The following is a 20705-nucleotide window of genomic DNA, read 5'->3' as shown; positions in this document are numbered from 1 at the left end:
CAAGTCAAACACAACTCGGGCAGCAGCTTTCTGTATCAGCTGCAGAGGTTTGATGGCAGTAGCAGGAGGAAGGCCACACAGGAGAGAATTGCAGTAGTCCAGACGGGAAGTCACCATGGCCTGGACAAGTAGTTGGGCAGAGTCAGTTGTGAGGTAGGGACGGATCCTACGAATATTATGCAGGATGTATCTGCAGGACCAGGTTGTGGCTTCGATGTGCCAAGCGAAAGACAGACTTGAGTCAATCGTCACTCCCAGAATCTTAGCCGAGGAGGTAAAATGCGTGAGTTGTCCAGTTTGATTGATAGATCGTGACAGGAGGACAGGCCAGCTGGGAGGTGTAGGATCTCTATTTTGGATAGGTTGAGTTGGGGGTGGTGATCAGACATCCATGCAGAGATGTCCGACAGGCAGGCAGCAATGCCCAAGGAAATGTCTGTAGCTCCAGCTGGAAAGGAGAGGAAGAGCTGGGTATCATCGGCATAGCAGTGGTAGGTGAAGGACAAGGGAGGTAACTACTGCAGTAATTGTGTTAATTTTATTTTTTCATATTTTACTATAAATGGGTGTCACTTTTAGGGGCTCAGCGATGCATGAAGAAACTTTTCCCATTGAAACTAATGGTAATGACGTCTGAGAGCTCGAGTTACGAACAGTCTGTCAGGAACGTACTGGCTTCGTATTGTGGGGGAAGCCTGTGCTGCAGCCTGTTGTCCGGTCCACATGGGTATGGGTACAGTATACAGCTCCGTCCTCCACTCCGCTAGGTGGCGGTAGACAGTCGCTCAAGGACACAAGGCGACGGCCACCGGAAGTTTGAGACGTTCAACAACGGCAGTTGAAAAGGTATTGATTGCTGTATTTTCCTCTTGTTGGCGTTTGTGAATGATGTCGAAACGATTTACATTTTAACCCCGAATTCACACTATGTATTTCGTGTGAAAAAGTAACTGATTATTAAATTATTCGCCTTTCCGCGTTTATAAAGATGCAGAAGAGCTGTGGTTTCCCTGCCCTATGCAATGCAGCTGTCAAAACTTAAACTATATTAATTACTTGATGATAAGTCTAAGTAACGTTATTTGTCCGTTTACTTTGAAAATATATTAATTTAAACGGAACAGCGTTGTAGATAAAATAAATGTGCTTTGCTTATCTGAAAGCAACAAGAAAGAACATCATCATGATACAGAGTTTGATATTTTTCCCTGTTGAACTGTTGCTTGAAGACACCCTGCAGGTTAACCGTTAAAAACTAACAAGCCAACACAACCAAGAAATGCATCTTTTATTTAATAGAAGATTTAATTAACAGTTAATGAATTCCTGGTAAAATAATTGAGGGCAAGTACAGAGTATCCAGCAGAAGTGGGATTTGAATTGGATCAATTGATAATCAGTTTGATAATTGGGGACAGGTGGTACCGTAGGGGTTAGAGCTGCTGCCTTTGGACACAAAGGTCACAGGTTCGAATCCCACCTCCAATTGTAGTAGCCTTGAGCAAGATACTTACTCTAGTAAAATTACCCAGCTGTATCAATGGGTAAATAATTGGAAGTAACTTAACATTATAAGTCGCTTTGGAGGAAAGCATTGGCTAAATGAATGGGTGGCACGGTGGCACAGCGGCACAGCAAGTACTGCTGCTGTCTCACAGCGCCTGGGTGGTGCAAGAGAATGTAATGTGAATTCAGTTCCTGTTCAGTCTGTGTGGAGTTTGCATGTTCTCCCTGTGTCTGTGTGGGTTTCCTCTGGGTGCTCAGGTTTCCTCCCACACTCCTAAGACATGCTGTTCAGGTTCCTGAATAGTGTGTGAGTGACAGAGAGAGTGTGTTTCACTGATGTATCGATGAGTGACCCAGTGTAAGTAGTGTATCTAGCAGTGTAAGTCACCTTTGTGAATAAGGTGTGTGGGCTGATAACACTACATAGTATCCACTGTAAGTCACTTAGGAGAAAAGTGTCTGCTAAGTGAGTGAATAAGTTATGAGACACTGTCATACCCCCTGATCAAACATTCAGATATTGTCTTCACTCCTCACAGTGACATATTTCCTGCTAGCAAATATTTGAAAAATAAATCAGAAATGCACCTTCTTCAAGAGGGGTGTATGAGGTTTCTTGGGGAGTTCAGTTCTGTCGGTATGAGCGAGCTGGAGCTGAAATTGACGAGACCTAGTGATTTTCCTCCAGTCCAACGATTGGGTTGCATAGCTCACTATAAATGCACTGTTTTGTTTTCTGCTGACTTGAGTAGAACTTGCTGATATTTCATTTATTCATTTAGTTAATGCTTTTCTAAAAAAGCAACTTATTTACCCAGTTATACAGCTGGGTAATTTTAGTGGAGTAATTGAGGGTAAGGATGTTGCTCAAGGGTACTATAGCAGGAGACAAGATTTGAACCTGCAACATAGGGGTTCAAAGTTAGGAACTCTAACCACTACACTACCACCTCCCCCACTCCCATATGTAACAAGGTACAGCCAGTTGTACACCCTATTATGTGTATTTTAGCACCATACATGTACCGCTGACTGCAGCTGGAATGTCAGTATGCTTAAGTCACATCACCCTGCTTTGACCTGTTTGATCACTGCATCTGACCACAGATGGCTGGATGTTTTAATGGTTCTGGAACTTTCTTAATACAGCTCTGGAACCAGCTACCATGCCTCTTTCAAAGCTGCTTAAATCTTTTGCCCTGACCTCTGGATTGCACACACACAGACCACAGACACTTGCCTACTTGGTTTTAATAACGAGAAGTGACTGAGCATTGATTTCAGTGAAAGGGACGCTGTACATATTTAGAACACAGTCAAAGGTCCCGCAGTTTCTGCTGGCCAGCACCTTAGGACACATCGAGCCTGATGGGCTGAACACACTGCTGCTTGTACTAATATTAAAGCTGGCTAAAACAAATTCCTTCCATTCCACTTCTGTTATTGATGACCTTGTTACTGAGAAGCTACTATATTCCTGAGAAACTGTTCCTAACTGCAACTCTCAGAGCTCCCTCTTATGGAACACGGTTTGCAGCACTTATAAACAGCGTTTAAAAGAGTCTGTTTTTTGCTTTGTGATTTGGAATTTACCATCATGTCAATACAGTAAACAGCTTTTCCTTTGTCTGCTGTTCAGACCCCTGACGTTGGTGAGTCCTTCTTTTCACCTGGACCACATGTGAAACAGAGAAAGACAATTCTTCCCCTGCGGAATCCACTGTAACTCACTGTACCCCTGATCCAGGGTGTACCGAGGCCAAGGAATAAACATGCGGTCATGCAAATGGACCCAGAGCCCAGAGAGCACGTGCTTCACCTTTTCAGCTGCTTTACTCAGTGGAAGAGGAATGAAAAACCACTGGGGACAAACACACACTATGTGGACTATGTCAATGATACTCTAACAGCTGACTGTAGTACTCTTGAGCAAGGTACTTACCCTGAATTGCTCCAGTAAAATTGCCCAGCTGTATGAATGGGTAGATAGTTGTAAGTAGTTTACCACTGTAAGCTGCTTTGATGAAAAGCATCAGCTAAATGAATAAATGTAACGTAGGTCCTATAAATGCAAGGAAACAGCCCTAAATGTTACACCATACCCATTAGGTATAAGCAATTTATTTTATATTCTCCTTAGGCTCTGATGTATCAAAAGAAGCACAAAAAAATAAGTGGAAAAAAGGATAAGCACACAGGAACACAATTACATTTATTCAGTACCATGCAGGTTTTCATGAAAACATAACCTACTACCTGACTGACTTGATTTGTTCATCCACTGGGACTAGGTACCGATCGAAGTTGAGGCTCAGTTGATTCAGGCGTTTGGAGATGTTTCACCCCCAGATTTACATTTACATTTCTTCATTTAGAGGACGCTTTTCTCCAAAGCGCCGTACATCTCATAGAAAATACAGTGTGTGCATTACATTACCAGAAAGACAGACATTTACATGTATTTATTTAGCAGATACTTCTCTCCAAAGCTACTTACACCGGACAGGTAGTTAGTGGTTTTTTGGTTGTTGCTCTCACTTTCTACACAGAAAGGCCCAGGGTCAGCATCCTTGAGAAAGGTACTTAGCCTCAAGTGACAGAGTAAACATTAAGCAGCTGTGTAAATTAGGACATTTACATTTGTTTATTTAGCAGACACTTTTGTCCAAAGCAACTTCCAATGAACTCTATGTAGTGTTACCAGCCCACACACCTTATTCACCGCAGTGACTTACACTGGTAGATACACTACTTACACTGGGTCACTCATCCATACATCAGTGGAACACACACTCTCTCTCTCACTCTCACTCTCTCTCTCTCTCTCTCTCTCTCTGTCACTCACACACTATGGGAGAACCTGAACAGCATATCTTTGGACCGTGGGAGGAAACCCGTGAGACGGGGAGAACACGCAAACTCCACACAGACGGAGCAGGGATCGAGCCCATGTCCTCTCACACCACCCACACGCTGTGGGACAGCAGCACTACTCACTAAGCTACCCCTTTTCTACTCCAATGTCACTCACCTCCATGGCAAAGGATAAGTTTAATGTAAGACTGCCTGAGATTTACTCATTGACAGCCTTTTTAAAGATTTACACAGAAACAAAGGCCAAAGTGGCAGCAAGAGCTTTATGCTGAAACCAGTAGACATGTCCTTTGCCACCGTGCTCCCCACATAGTTGCAGACATGTGATTCTTAAGTGCAATTAGTTTGTTTCTTTCCACCATATGCATCAATGTTGATCACATGAGTAGCTGCATAAAACTCAGAATATCAACGATTCCTTATCACCTTTCTAGAATTTTTTTTTTTTTTGAGATACATATTAGCATTTACATTACATTACAGGAGTAGCTGCGTAAAGTATTCTCTGGGCATAACTTGATCTTAAAGTTATAGTGCAAGAACATTTACACCTTCCATGAACTTAAGAGATGGGCGAAGTGAGTCGTGTTCAGGTGAGTCTTGAAAAGGTGTGTTTTAAGACCCTTTTTAAATATGGACAGAGAATCAGCAGTTCTGAGTGAGAGGGGGAGGTCATTCCACCACAGTGGGGCCAGAACAGAGAACCTTTGTGCTTTACCTTTTGTGCGTGGGACCACCAAGAGGGCAGAAATAGATGAGCGAAGCAGTCTGGTTGGGGTGTAGTGAATGATCAAGTCTTGTAGATAGCTGGGAGCAATTCTATTGATGCATTTGTAAAGTAATAACCAGGGTCTTAAATTTGATCCGGGCAGCTATAGGAAGCCAATGCACGAAAACGAGTAGAGGAGATACATGCAAACACTTTGGCAAGTCAAATACAACTCGGGCACCAGCATTCTGTATCAGCTGCAGAGGTTTGATGGCAGTAGCAGGAGGAAGGCCACACAGGAGAGAATTGCAGTAGTCCAGACGGGAAGTCACCATGGCCTGGACAAGTAGTTGTGCAGAGTTGGTTGTGAGGTAAGGACGGCTCCTGCGGATGTTATGCAGGATGTATCTGCAGGTCTGGGTTGTGGCTTCGATGTGCTGAGAGAAAGACAGACTTGAATCAATCGTCACTCCCAGACTCTTAGCTGAGGAGGAAGACAAAATGAGTGAGTTGTCCAGTTTGACTGAAATATCGTGACGGGAAGACAGGCCAGCTGGGAGGTGTAGAACCTCTGTTTTGGAGAGGTTGAGTGATCAGGCATCTGTGCAGAGATGTCCGACAGGCATGCAGTGATGCCCAAGGAAATGTCTGTAGCTCCAGGTGGAAAGGAAAGGAAGAGCTGGCTATCATCAGCGTAGCAGTGGTATTTGAGTATATGGGAGGCAATGACCGGACCGAGGGAGGAGGTGTAGATCGAGAAGAGGACCCAGTACTGAGCCCTGCGGGACACCGGATGTGAGAGGTAGAGGAGAAGAACGGGAGCTCCCCCAGACCACTTGATAGGATCTGTCAGATAGGTAGGACTCAAACCATCTTAGTGCCGCTCCTTTGATCCCAAGCTGACTAGGAGGAGAGTAGAATCCGGTAGTTGATAGTTTTGAATGCTGCAGACAGGTCAAGGAGGATGAGGACCGAGGAGAGGGAGGCGAGAACCGTTAGAACAACAGATTGGACAGCATCAGACACCGCCAGGAGCGCCGTCTCTGTGGAATGACCAACTTTGAATCCAGTCTGATATCCATCGAGGAGATGGTTCCGGGTGAAGAAATCAGATAGCTGATCACAAAATTTTAGACAGAAAAGAAAGGAGGGAGACTGGCCTGTTTTTAACTTATAAAAAGTCCAGGCAGCCAGAGAGAAAATCCCTTCACCAGGATGTGGTGCAAGTTCCTGAAGCCTGAATAAGTGAATGTCTGTACAATAAATTTCCAGGGAATGGGTGTACTTGGTTTCATTTTCCCTGAATATATTAAGATGTATAATTAAATAAATGTGCAGAACTGAGTAAAACTAAAGCGAACTAAGGGTCAGTGCCATCAAAGTGTACTCTTGGTAAGCACTTGCATGGTTTTTAGGTTAGGAGAGGGTTCATGTATGGTTTTACATTGCCTTCTTCCACATATATTGTTTGGACTGTGGTAAGATTTACTCGATTTATTAATATGAATGTAGTGTTAATGTAATCATAATTGTTTTCACTCCAAATATTCATATCTAAATGTTGCATTTGCTGTGGGGAAAACATTGGGAGTAGCAATATATTAGAGCACACTTTAAGGCTTTGGTTTTAAACATTCTCTAAGCGCAATACATTGAGTCAGTATCACTCTGTCATAAATCTGTGCCCTCGACCAGTTTCGCGAGCCGTTATTTTCAATACAGCGATAAGTACATCCAGATGAAGAGGTTCATAATGGTGCCATTTTCTCATGACATCCTTAGGAGAGCACCCTAGAAACACTCTGCCATGGAAAAGGAGCCCGAAGCAGCAGGGTGCAGTGCGTTGTTGCGCACACTGAAAGCCACGCTGATCGACGCACTGAGCGCTGACCCCGACTTTGTGCTGCAGCATGCTGACTCGCGCTCCTTGCTGACAGTGGCGCAGTACCAGCACATCAAAGTCATAGCTGACCCCTCGCAGAAGGTCTGTGACCTCCTGGACTGTGTGATCCAGAGGGGCAGCGGCTGCTCCAAGAAGCTGCTGAAGCTACTGAAGGAAGAAAAAATTCAGGAGACATACCCTAAACTGGGTTTCCTAAAGAAGCCGTCACAGCTGCGTCAGATGGCAGGAGGTAAAGTAGAGGAACACCCACGATGACTCCCGGTCACCTCGGCCCTCAGTTCCTGTGCAGGGCCCCAAGTGCTAGACTATATAAAATACTATGTGTCAGGCCATGAAAATCTACTTAATGTGCTTGTTTTTCATCTTCTAGGACATGGAAGGTTCAAAAGAAAGAGAGAGCGGAATCTTGAACCAGAGAGTCCCATCAAGCAGAATTGTGTGAATAGTAAGTCCTTCCTGGGTGTGGTTCAGTAGCACAGCAGTAGCAAAGCATCATGTGTTAACATGAAAAACTTGTGCTTTCAAGGTGTGCTGTGTCCTGAAGATGCCTGTGGAGAAAGAGGGATAGAGGAGGCATGCCTGTAACTGGTTCGTTTTGGTCTCTAGGGGCTGAGCTGGTGACTGAGAGACAGCTGATGATTCTAGCTGACAGGGTGGGCCATTCCTGGAAGCAGATGGGCTTGGTGGCACTGCGCATCACAGCTGTGCAGCTGGAGCAGCTGGAGGAGGATTACCCCAGGCATGTGGAGCGAGTGTTTGGCATGCTGCAAGCCTGGCGCATGCGTGAGGGCCGCCAAGCCACCGCAGTCCGCCTGTATGACCTGCTCTCCCGAGGTAACTTTGTCCCTCCGGAGAGCCTGGACATCCTCCTGGAGTCCAGCGGAATCACTGGGGCACCGAGCCATGTGGTGCGCTGAGGCTCGTAAGTCCCCTGTTTCACACTGCATCTGAAGAGATATACATGAGATATATTTTTATGGAAGTGAAAGGTTACTCTGCACAAGCCGTAGGCAGTGGAAAAATACAAGTTACGGGTCAGGTGAGGTCCTCTTACACAAGATGCCGATGCAGATCAAACAGCCTGTTTAGTTAGAAATCAATAATTTTGAGTAACTTCTGAAACCACCTTGGAGAAAGACAACACCGAATAAAGTATAAAAAAGTAAAATTATCAAAAGCGCTACGTTCAGCCGTTGCTGTTTCGTTTCTTGAAGCGCACACGCCCCGGTGTGCCAGGGCTATTTTCATATGTAACGTTTAAACTGTTCCCTTTAGGAACTTGGTTAAAAAATAGACGTTTGAAAATAGATGGCATGCAATGGCTCTTATCTCCTGGTGCTTAACCTTTCTCCTCTCGGCAAGTATCACGTTGTTTCACCCTGGTGTGATTTCACCCTTATTCACCCTTGTACCTTCAGCTGAGTCATCAGAAACTCAGGGGGTGGGCTTTGTACAATCATTTGAAGTGTCACAGTGTCATCACTGTGAAATGTTTTCTTGGCTGCCTACAGTTGAGAGCTGATAGGTAACACACACATCACCTGAAGGAGCCTCACGCCTCGCTTTCCTTCGGTGTTTGAGGCTGAATGTGCAAGATGCGTTTCAGCCGGAGATACTGCATCGCAGTGGTGGAGGCACCCTGCTGGTTTTAACCCCCAGAACAGCTACGTTCATCGTAGTGTCACACTGGCAGGGACTTAGGCCACGCCCCCATGTCCGAGACTGATGGCCACTCAGCCGGAGATCTAGTTATGAGTTATAAGTTTGCATGAGCTCTGGCCTCTTAAAGTCAAGTAAAATGTTAATTTCAGTTAAAGACCAAAAATGGAAATGGACCTTATTAAAATGTTGATTCTGGATTTTAGTAGTTGGAGCACATTGTTTTGGGAGAATAATTATTGTTCAGTTTGTGCTGAAATGTTCTTATTTGTTCTTGTGTTTTACCTTTTTGTTTTTGTCCCGATTTTTTTTTTTTAAATCTTTTTTTGTTATTCAATGTTCCAGGTTATTATTGCTGAAAAGTTGTTTTTTTTTTTTTTTTTTTTTTTGTGCTTACGGAAAAAAACCCTGTAAATGCTCCCATTGACGCCTTGCGCCCGATCACTCCCTGGAGCAATCATGCTGCAGCATGTCATAGGTCAAAGAGTTTGTCTTAGCCATGTTGTTGTATACATACAAAGATGAGGTCTGATACCCCCACGATATTGTACACTTGTCACTTTGATCTGAGAGAAAGCAGCAGCATTCTTGCTTTTGTTTACAGAGCCTAACTGACAGAAACAAGGAGCTGCTGCGTGGCGTGCTGTGCTTTCACACACATGGGGAACTTAGCACATGATGCAACATGTGTTTTGGTAATATGATCCAGCTTTCTCGCAACAGTGGTGAAAGTGAACAGAAACTGTTTTTCTTTTTTTCCCCCTTTTTCTTGTCCATCAGTGTTTTAGCTGCACATGACTAGAATTGGCAATTGAAGAATGGATGTTAAGTTAATTTTCATAGTCAATTATTAACAAAACTATTGATAAGCCTGTCAGTTAACCAGTGACAGCCTTATCCAACTTCATGGCTCTATTTAGATATTATGATATCGCAGAACTCAATAACTTACTGTTTTATCCATGTTCTTAGAGGAGGTAGGTGCACTACATTAGTTTCCTTGACTTTGCTTTGTACTGTTCAGCTCATTTCAGCTGTACAAGGAGTCATCTGAAGCTCTTTGCTGTCCCAGATATGACTGTAGTTGTGGTATATGATGGACAAACCTGAAAAGCCAATGAATGGATGTTATATTTATTTGTTTAGCAGATGCTTTTCTCCAAAGTGACTTCCACTGACCTCTATGTAGTGTTATGAGCCCACACACCTTATTCACCAAGGTGACTTACACAGCTAGATACACTGCTTACACTGGGTCACTCATCCATACATCAGTGGAACACACTCTCTCTGTCACTCACACAGTATGGGGGAACCTGAACAGTATATCTTTGGACTGTGGGAGGAAACCCATGCAGATACGGGGAGAACATGCAAACTCCACACAGACTGAGCGGGGTTCGAATCCATGTCCTCTCACACCACCCAGGCGCTGTACTTCGTGCTGCCCTGTGAGTCAGCTGTTGTACTGTGATTCACACACATTGGCTGAAACTGCTTGTCCCGAGCAGGGTTGCAGTGACCTGGAGCTTAACCAGGCAACACAGAGCGCAAGGCTGGAGGGGGAGGGACACACCCAGGACGGGACGCCAGTCTGCCACAAGGCACCCCAAGCAGAACTCGAACTCCAGACCCGCCACACAGCAGGACCCGGCCAAACCCTCTGCGCCTACACACCCTCCCACTACTGTAATTCAGCTGTTATTTAATCAACTCCTCCCAACTGGAACTAATGTATGCAATCATGTCAAATAAACATTTTAATTAAAAATAAAATATGTGCACTTCCTGTTTAACTTAAAGCTTTACCTACTGGTATTATATTTTTAACAGCAAAAATGTATGATATTAGATTATTTTTATTTGAAATGATCCTCACCTTTTTGGCATCTTATTCTGCAACTTTTTATTTAGTAATTTTACTTAATTTGTTCACTAGATTAACTAAATTCAGACACATTTCAAATTACTCTCCCGATCAGCAGCTTGTAGCTGTTTTAGGAAACCAGAGTACAATCTGGGGCTTTCTTTCTGCAAAGCCCTTGTTTCCTGCAAAACTGACGCAGAACAACAAAACCATATGAATCTTTTAATGAATCCATTCAATAGGTAATGATCTTATGAACATATTAAAAGCCTTATGCCTAAATTTAAAAGTCTTATGGTTATGTCTGAATTTATCCTGGCCTTAAAGATGTAGTGTGCATCAGCTCTAATGAAATATAGGCTAAATGTGGGAAAAAACTAAGAATTATAGTTTATGTTGAATTTCCCAGTGTTGTTTACTACCTACTACAGAATGAAATCTGATGAATTATCACTGGTTTCCTAACCAGAAGTAATTAGTGCAACATATAGGATCACTGTACGAGTGCGATGGAAATTGCTGGCATCTCAGCAGTAAAAAAAAGTGAAGAAGTACTTCTGCAGAATGGGGGTTTAGAATTACTCCAAATGCACAGCAAAAGTTGGACGAAATCACCTTTTAGTATTCTACCGTAGTCTGTACTACAGTGCTCCAGTAGCATAACCAGTAGGAGACCAGGAATATTAGAACTTGATTGAATTGTACACAAATCAGGGAGTTCACTAAACCTGGCTGAACGCTGGGGGGCAGCCAGGGGCGTGTCTAAAGGGGTGACACCGCCTCCCCTACGCCATTGGGCTAGAGCACTGTCAATCTGGCAATGCTCAACGTCATTGGATCAGAGCGCTGTCAATCGTTGCCTGATTAGCAATGTGGAATCACAGTACCACGTTTTTCAAAGAGGAATTCAAAGAGTCGCTATTCATGCTATGAACACACTCAATTATATATTCTGAATTATGTGGAGGGGTGCGCGGTGGCGCAGCGGGTTCGGCCGGGTCTCGCTCTCTGGCGGGTCTGGGGGTCGAATCCTGCTTCGGGTGCCTTGTGACGGACCGGCGTCCCATCCTGGGTGTGTCCCCTCCCCTTCAAGCCCTACGCCCTGTGTTGCCGGGTTAGGCTCCGGTTCGCCGTGACGCCGCTTGGGACAGCGGTTTCAGACTCTGTGTGTGTGTGGATGAAGTATGTGGACTGGAGTGTTGTCGTTCTCTGCTGAAATAATAAATATGCAGAGGAGAACTCCAGATAACAGCAGTAAATTATGTACCCTACCGACGGCGAAAGCCAGCCTCGATTACCCTAAATACGACCCTCGCGGGTATAACGCCTTCAAAAGCTCCCAAGAGTCCCATTATATAATATTACGTAGGTAGTTAGTTATCTTAGCTAACGTAACTTCGGCAGTCTTCCCGACCCGTGCCCTCATTTAAAAAATCCTTGCATCGCCTGGGGGCAGAGCCCTGCTGGTTTCGCCTGTTGGTGTTTGCATCGCACAAGATGCCAAGTTTTAGTTTCTTAGTTAAACAGCGAAAATGTTGAGCTTTACAGGGTGTAGCATCAGGAAAGCAAGTGAAACTATACCGTACGTGTACTGTACTCTGATTGCGCAGGCGATGGGAGGCGCAGTGACTGTGTACGGAGTGAGTGAGTGAGTGAGAGTGGTGTGTAGCGGACATCTTATCCCCAGCGGAGCCGCAGCGCCACACACACCGCAGTGAAGCCCCTGCACTTATTCACACATACACCCTGCGGACAGTTTAGAGACCCCAGTTCTGCCGAAACACTCGTCTTTCGGCTGTGCGAGAAAAGCTGCAGCAGCGAGGGAAGGGAGAGAATGCCGTGGGACAGAGCGCTACCCGCTGCGCCACCGTGCTTCTGCTTGTCAGGTTGCGAGCGCCGGAGTGCGTCGCCATGAGGAAAATACAACTTTTAAATGCCTACAACTGGCTTTCTGTGAGAGTCCTGTGCGTGGCTACTTTACATTTATTCCTTTAGCTGACGCCTTTCAGTGTTAATTTATTTACACAGCTGGGTAATTTTACTGGCGCAATTTAGGGTTATTTAGTACCTCAAGGCTACTACAGGCGGAGAAGAGATTCGAACCTGCGACCTTCAGGTCAAAGGCAGCAGCCCTACGCTACCAGCTGTTACTTAGTGTCTGAAATGAGAACGTGTGTTGAATTTCTGCGCTCCGTATTAACAGCTCATTACCGATAAGTGAGCGATAACGGATGTTTGATCTCGTATTATCTTCGGCTGCTCGTCGTGGCGAGATTCGCGACTAGAAGAGCGTTCGCGGCTTTGCTTGCGGTCCGACGGCTCCTTCGGCGATGACACCCCCCCCGCCTCGCGCTCACGCGCTCACCCACTCACCCGCCCAACCACCGACAGCTCGCACTCTTCTCTTTCTCCAGTTGCCGGCGCGCGCTCCAATCCCGTGTTTCGCGCGCGCTCTCTCCGCGCGCCCATTGGTTCGCGTCGCGATTTACACGACGCTTTGATCCCTGCGATCCGATTTAACAAGCGAGTCGAAGGCGACAGCGAACATGAACGTCCGCAGCACCATGAGCGGCATCGCTGGGATTTTCGGTCCGCAGAGCGGGGAATGTGGAGGTAACGTGTTCTCCGGCAGTGGACCAGTGATGAATTACTGCAGCACCGACGGAATTAAGTCGCGTCTGCAATAGTTTACCACATTAACTAAGTTTTTTGGAAAAAAAAGGAAATTATATTCCTATCACCCACATTCAATTAATTTGTGTCAACTTTTTGTCTTGCATGCTATATATACAGCTATTTAATTTATTACGTTATTTGGAAATCCACACTTTTCAGTAAAATTTAGACAGTTTTTTAAATATTTACGCTGTATGCTCAGTGTGGAGGGACACTTCTCAGTTTTTTTTCCGCGAACTTGCGTGCGAAATTTCCAGACAACATCACGAACATGACATTATAGACACGGACGGAAGTTTGCCAGCAAACGAAGAACGCTTGAAAACACCAAGGAAAACCATGTTTCTCCACGCGCCTGCTCTATTTGCAGTCTTTGTAAATATCTGTGATGATGGTGATAAAATCTCTTTATTATTAAAGGCTCATAATTATCTGCTAAAATTATTAGTAAATGTACTTTCGTGTTTTAGTATTTGCTTTTTAATTGCGTTATTTCGGTGTATAATAAATCACAGCCACTAACACTTGAAAGTTAGTCTCCTCGGACATCATGTCATAGTTTTGTCATTTGTCAGCTATGATCCTCCGAAAGTCTTGTTTTTTTTTTTTTCTCTCTTTCTTTCCCCCCTTCCTTCGCGCTCCGCAGCGCTGCTCGGACACACAGCCTGCAGTTCCCCCGCTGACCTCTAGGTGGCGACCATATCAGATACAGCACGCGACTGCCTAAGTCACTCTTAATACCAGTGTAAAATTAAGTGAAATCCCCGACTGAACTCTTCACCTTCTTAAAATTCAGTGAGGATCAGTTAACAGATAATAGATAATTTTTCTGGGGTAGGGTTATTATTTTATTTTGTTCTCATTTACTTTATTCTCAATCTCTAAACATAAACAAAGCTGTTATGTAATATTTTATTATCTTCAACCATTCCATCTTTGACATTCTTAATCTTCACACATGGTAAAATGTTACTTACATAATAGTTTTGGTTGTACAGATTAAGAATAAAGTAAGAAATGATAACAAAATAAAATAATTATTTTTGTTTGGGTTAAAATATTATATCCATAACATTCTTAGTAGCATTTGAGTATGTTTATAGATTTACATAATATTTTTGTTTGTTTAGAAATTAAGAATAAAGTGACAAATGATAAGAAATTAATTTTGTTTGGGTTAAAAAGTTCCATATTTCACAGACTCCAACAGGAAAAGTACTGTTGCACACAGTGGTTCCAACAGAATTAAAAATAACTGTGTGTTTCTCATATGCTGTTGCAGTCCCAGAAATTCCTCATCATGACAAAGAAACCTTTCTTTTCCAATAGTGGAATCAATGAATGGTGTGAATGGTCCCCAGAATGGACAGCCCCACCTTGACCATGCTGATGGGCAGTATTTCCTGACTGAAGCCTATAAAGTAATCCTGGAGGAAGTGCTGTGCAAGGGCACCGACGTGAAGGAGAAGGTGCGCGACTGGCTCTGTTTCTCTGCTTGCTTTCCTTTGTCCGCGCTAAGCTTTCTGTGCATCGCTTTTTCGAGTTACCGTACCACACTCCGCTGCACCCTTTAAACCCGGTATCTACGTGCCGTGGACCTTGCAGGTATGTGACTGGCATGACCCCGAGGAGCTGTCGGCCCTATTGGACCTGGAACTGCGTGAGGGTGGGGAGTCCCACCACCAGCTGCTGCAGCGAGTCCGAGATGTTGCTAAATACAGCGTCAAGACCAGTAAGATACCGCGGGAAATCCTAGCCGCTGCTTCTCGCAGAGCAGCTGGCGCCCTCAGTGAGGTCTAGGGAGAGTGCACAGCTTGTGTTTCAATGACGCCCACGACGGTTTTCCTTGTCCTCAGATCATCCACGTTTCTTCAACCAGCTGTTTGCAGGTGTAGACTACCATTCCCTGGCCGGCCGCTTTCTCACAGAGGCTCTCAACACAAGCCAGTAAGTTGGCGGCAGCTTGCGAACGTTCGGTCGAAACAGGTTCAGATTCGAGGTGGGCGTCTGTTATTTTGCTCTTCGTTAAAATGAAATACCCCTGAAGTCGGCTTTAAGCGTCTGAGGTTTTAAAATCGCCGACTGTGCATGTTTCAATATATCACGTTCTCGTGAACACAGCAACCCTGTTTTTTTTTTTTTTTTTTTTTTTTTTTTTTTAAATTATTATTTTAAAAACTTGACAGAGTTTTGAAATATGATCTCGTGTGCAAATATAGGAGTGGTTAAAATTAGGGACACAAATTCCACTCACCCAATTCTGTAAACCAGGAGCTTGGCCTCTTGCCCATTTTCGGTTTGCTTCGACATGCACAGTAGGTGCAGTCCTCGCAGGTGTGAGCAGCTTCTCCCGGCTTGGTGTGCAGGTACACGTATGAGGTGGCCCCCGTGTTTGTGCTCATGGAGAACGTGATGCTGACCAAACTGCGCTCCATGGTTGGCTGGCCACAGGGGGATGGCATCTTCTGCCCCGGCGGCTCCGTCTCCAACATGTACGCCATGAATGTTGCACGGTATCGCGCCTACCCCCAGGTCAAAGTGCAGGGGCTGTGGGCTGTTCCTCGACTGGCTGCCTTTACATCCCAGGAGGTAAAATACTATTTGTGCTTCGGTGGGGAGATTCCACACGGCGTTCCTGCTTATAGTCTGCTTTTCCACTCCACTCCTATCTCCTTGGCCGGAGATGGATAAATGAACTTGGGAGCATGTGTAGATCAGCGCAGTAAAGCAATGTCTGCACTGCACATCAGAAAGATGCTTTTTATGCCCGTGCCTCAGTATTTGTGTGGTGCACCGGTGGTAAATGAGAGTGAAGTCTTTCGATGGGGGGGAAAGTAACCATCCCGTTCTGCCCTTCTCTCCTTTCCAGAGCCACTACTCTCTGTGTAAGGCTGCTTCCTTTCTGGGGATCGGACTGGACAACGTCTTCATGGTGAAAGTGAATGAAAGGTGCAACACCTGACCAGTCCTCGCACTCGCCACACCGCGCTTGCCGAGCATCCTGTTGAAAGGCCCCATGTGATTTGCATTGTATCTGCTCTTGGTGTCATTCTCCCTCCCGTCTTTCTCTCTCTACCCCTCTGTCTGTTCTGTTGATTCACAGGGGTTGCATGATTCCGGAAGACCTAGATGAGAAAATTGAGCTTGCTAGATCACAGGCACGTTTGTTGAAAAGTACCCTGTCCGTCCAGTCTCCTGGAAATTTGTCTTTCCTCTTAACAGCTGGTTATATTTACATACTGATTTATTTTTTGTCAGATGTTATTTGGAAGGGCTTAGCAAACTCATGTTTGAAACGGCTAAATTGTGTATGTGGATGGATGTCTGTGTCTCCATTAGTGTGCGGCAAAGTCATTTGTTGCTCTATTTTGCGATACGCTATAAAAATATAAGACAAATAGGCTCAGTATAATATTTACAAGGGTGAATAGGAAGTGATTAATTTTAAGTAAGTAAGTGGTGGCACAGTGCGAAGGCCATTTATTCACCACATTCTTTGAAATAACACTCACTGGCACACACTCATCTGATGAGACTGGCGTAAGAGTGAAACCCCTGATCACTGTGTGGTAGCAGCTTAGATTGGTGTAAATCACAGTCACTCACTCAGGAGTTCATAGTGTGGAAGAGACCCAAGATTTCATGCAGACTGACCTTCTTGAACTTCTCCCCTTCCTTACCCAGGGTGCCGTGCCTTTTTTAGTCAGCGCCACGTCTGGAACCACCATACAGGGTGCCTTTGACCCCCTTGACCGCATTGCTGATATCTGTGACAAGAATAAACTGTGGATGCATGTGGATGTGAGTGCCAGTCCCACTTCTCCTGTTCTGGACCTTTAGGTTTGCTGTGCCAGCCATACTGGAATGTGAACAGGTGCTCCGACCAAGGCTCTGAGTAACAGCAGGAAAGCCATTATGAACCCACAGAGTGTGCTGCTGTTGTGTTCCACAGGCCGCTTGGGGAGGCAGTGTGCTGTTCTCCAAGAAACACAAACACCTGATGAAGGGGATTGAAAGGTTTGTGCTGAACAAATAGCCCCTGTCATTCGTTCTTGCCAGAACAGCTTGATTTCGCAATATTATCAACTTCATGAGTGTCTTAGCTGATCATTCTGATCCCTGAGTCTGTGGGGCCGAAACTTTGATTTTTATTCCCATGCTGCTGGTGCGCAGGGCGGATTCGTTGGCATGGAACCCTCACAAGATGCTGCTCGCTGGCCTGCAGTGCTGTGTCTTCCTGCTCAAGGACAATACGGTAGGATGGGTAGCTGAAGCACCTGGACAAACTGGGAGTTCAGCTTTCTCAAGGTCACAGGGGGCCCAGCTGGTAGTGTAGCGGTTAGAGCCACTGTCCTTAGATCTGAAGGGTGTAGGTTCAGATCCTAGCTGCAGCACCCTTGAGCAAGGTCCCTAACCACAATTGCACCAGTAAAATTACCCTGCTGTATGAATGGGTAATGTAGTAGAACTTTCAGAAAGCTATGAGAAGACCCTGTACAGTAAAAACCAAAGCTTTACTTCTTACCACCGATCATGGGAAGAACAGTGCACACTCGAGTAGTGTCACCCTGTCTCCCCAGACATTCACTACACAGCCTTTATATACAATTTAGTCTAGGGCATTGCTTTTTTTATCATTGGATAGTGTGAGCAGAGCTCCTAAGAATTATTTCTCCACTAGTTTCCAAAGAGTCACATGAATACAAAGGTTATATCCTGGTGCACGTGACAATCAGTGGCACAAGAGAAGACAAAAGCAACCATCCACTCTCACATTTGTCTTTTCTTCCTCACTTCCACCTTTCTTTTGCCCCACATGCACACACACGACATGTTGTGATTTCGCATATTACTGTTAATACAGCCGTCCAAACCACTTCCCCAACTTGCAAACCACTTGCACAAGGCCGGAGGGGGACACAGACACACCCAGGATGGTACACCAGTCCATCTCAAGGCACCCCAAGGGGGACTTGAACCCCAAACCCACTGAAGAGCAGGACCAGGACCAACCCACTGCACCACCGCACCACCGCACCCCCTGCACTGTTAATACATACATTTTTAAGGTTTTAGATACATGTAAGGAATCTCTCACAGTAAATAACTGTAGTAAAGAAACAGTTTAATTGTAAGTGGAAAAGTGTCAGATAAGTTAATAAGTGTGTGTGTGTATATAGTCAACAGGTTCATGTATCGAGAGATTCAAAGAACAAAACTGATCGATAGATGAAATGATTTTCAGGTGGCATCTGAACTGCATTACCCTGGGTTTTGCCCCTGTCCTTGACCATCATTCCCATCCTTTCTCACTTCTCCGCAGGACCTGCTGAAACAATGCCATTGCGCCAATGCCACCTACCTGTTCCAGCAGGACAAGTTTTACGACATGCGAATGGACACAGGGGACAAGTCGGTGCAGTGCGGCCGTAAGGTGGACTGTCTGAAACTGTGGCTCATGTGGAAAGCTGTGGGCACGGAAGGCCTAGCGGAACGTGTGGACAAAGTCTTCAAGCTCGCCAGGTAGAGTCCTGTGGTCCGTCGATCTAGGTACGATATTATTTATCGTGGCAAGCCGAAGAGGTCTCGTGATGGTGATCGATAATGGAATGTGTGCGGCAAAGCCGTTCATCTTTGGTCTTGGGGAGAGTTGAGCTGAGGATTTTCCAGGGGTTTTCCTCCTTGTTTCACTGTGAAAGGAAGCAGAAGTTGAGGTGAAGCAAAACCCTCCTGCACGTGGCACTAAACAGCCCTGGTCTTTATTGGCTCTGCAGTGAACCAGTTCTAATGGTTCCTCACCCTGCTTGACTTTGACCATGTCCATGATCTGGCAGGTATCTTGTGCGAGAGATGAGCAAGAGAGAAGGATTCCAACTTGTCAATGAGGTACGTGGGTCACATGTACTGTATCTGTTTAGCCATTCGGGCTTGACGATGTGGTACAGATACCTTGCTGATATGGTGTTTTGTTGAGACGGTAATGTAGCCAGCCAGTGGAATTGAGCCTTGCCTTCAGTTGTGGAGAATTTAAATTTGGTTCCTGTTTTGTTCTTTCCTTCTCAATGGTTGCTGGAAAAAAGCCACAGTTTGTGAACGTGTGTTTCTGGTACATCCCTCCCAGTTTGAGGGGGAAGGAGGGGAACAATGACTATCAGGAGAAACTGTCGAAGGTGGGTTTGTCAAGGGAATGGTTCACAAAATCCTGTTTTACTTTGTGCATTCTTAGGTCATCAGGTCATTAGCAGGCATGGTACTAATAACACTTTCACCCAACTAGGTGGCACCTGTCATAAAGGAGCGTATGATGCGCAAAGGCAGCATGATGGTGGGCTATCAGCCTCTGAGGGAGAAAGTCAACTTCTTCCGCATGGTCATCATCTCCCCTCATATCTCACAGGAGGACATGGACTTTTTCCTCGATGAGATTGAAAGGCTGGGGAAAGACCTGTACAACGCGCTTTAGTGCATTGCCATTTCTGATGGAATCCAGGAGCTGCATTTGTACATGCATATTTAATTTGAAACTGTACGGATTTTATCTTTCGTACTAATCTAAACCACGGTTGAAATCTGTTCCCCTTGAGACTGATGTGAAAATGTTGCTGCCCATATTCCTGTAGGTCAATAGCTGTATGGACTATTCCTGCCCACATAACATGCTTAGTATGTTTTGAGATATTTAAGTCCAGACATGTTTTGCCTGTACCTGTATTTTAGGACGTGATCCTACATTTGAGTTTAGTGTAAATTTCAAGCCAGTTTAATAAAAGAAGAGAATATAATAAAATTTCTCAGTTAAGTATATTAACATCTACGGCATTTACATCAAAAGCTTTGTATAAAAATAAAAAACCTTGATGATTTTCAGGAGGCCTTTTTTTGTAAACTGGTCCTCTTACTTTTTAAGCTTGTGTAATTCTTTGCTTTGTATGTTTCAGTCTGACTATAATACTGTGTAAGGACCAACCCATAGTGGGGTCCACCCTCATACATCATTATATAAATCATTTTAAAAAGTTTTATTGAAGGAAAATAGTTATGTTTAAGATAAATAAAATGTATTGTGTTTTTTAAATTGGGAAAAAAAGGTATGTTTTGTTTTGTTCAGGTTCATTGTATAAGGACATTTTACCGCTGTTCTATAGACGTGGGGGACTGGTGTGACGTAACGGTCATCATCACTGTATAACTTTTTTGCTTAGTAATCATTGTATGAAACATGGATTTTCATTCACCAAGTTGTTTACCATCAATAAAATATAATCGGAACCTCTGATTCTTTCCTCAGCAACAGTGCAAATGGTATGTGGAAAAACAGATGCAAATCTAATCAAAAATGAAAAATATAAGGATGACTTTTAATTATTCCAAATGAAACAACAGAAAGTGCTAATTTTTAAATAAAAACAGTAATAAAAGCAAAATGGTGCAAGTGAGTCTCCTGGACTGTACCCACATAAGAGTGCCACCTAGTGATATGTCCCTGCACTGACTAAATTCTGAAAGAAGAA

The 20705-nt window shown here is 44.6% G+C and overlaps 2 protein-coding genes across 2 annotated transcripts; both read left to right on the top strand.

Annotated features, from left to right (window-relative positions):
• The first annotated feature begins 786 nt into the window (after positions 1 to 786).
• LOC108939400 (uncharacterized) lies at positions 787 to 9029 on the top strand. The gene is made up of 4 exons (XM_018760713.2): positions 787 to 846; positions 6872 to 7221; positions 7363 to 7437; positions 7599 to 9029. The coding sequence occupies exons 2-4, from the start codon at positions 6897 to 6899 to the stop codon at positions 7907 to 7909; spliced, it is 711 nt and encodes a 236-aa protein (XP_018616229.1). The 5' UTR covers positions 787 to 846; positions 6872 to 6896; the 3' UTR covers positions 7910 to 9029.
• Positions 9030 to 13051: 4022 nt separating this feature from the next.
• LOC108939399 (cysteine sulfinic acid decarboxylase-like) lies at positions 13052 to 20463 on the top strand. Its single transcript, XM_018760712.2, has 14 exons — positions 13052 to 13131; positions 14524 to 14663; positions 14800 to 14926; positions 15051 to 15141; positions 15561 to 15783; positions 16064 to 16143; positions 16298 to 16352; positions 16879 to 16995; positions 17147 to 17211; positions 17368 to 17449; positions 18518 to 18717; positions 19029 to 19080; positions 19275 to 19364; positions 19472 to 20463. Exons 1-14 carry the CDS (start codon positions 13065 to 13067, stop codon positions 19655 to 19657), a joined length of 1575 nt encoding a protein of 524 aa, XP_018616228.2. The 5' UTR covers positions 13052 to 13064; the 3' UTR covers positions 19658 to 20463.
• Positions 20464 to 20705: the final 242 nt, after the last annotated feature.

The sequence above is a fragment of the Scleropages formosus genome, chromosome 19 (genome assembly GCF_900964775.1).
Source record: "Scleropages formosus chromosome 19, fSclFor1.1, whole genome shotgun sequence".
In the NCBI taxonomy this organism is placed as follows: domain Eukaryota; kingdom Metazoa; phylum Chordata; class Actinopteri; order Osteoglossiformes; family Osteoglossidae; genus Scleropages; species Scleropages formosus.
Note: the sequence above shows the minus strand (reverse complement) of the source record. Positions and strands in the feature narration are given on the sequence as shown.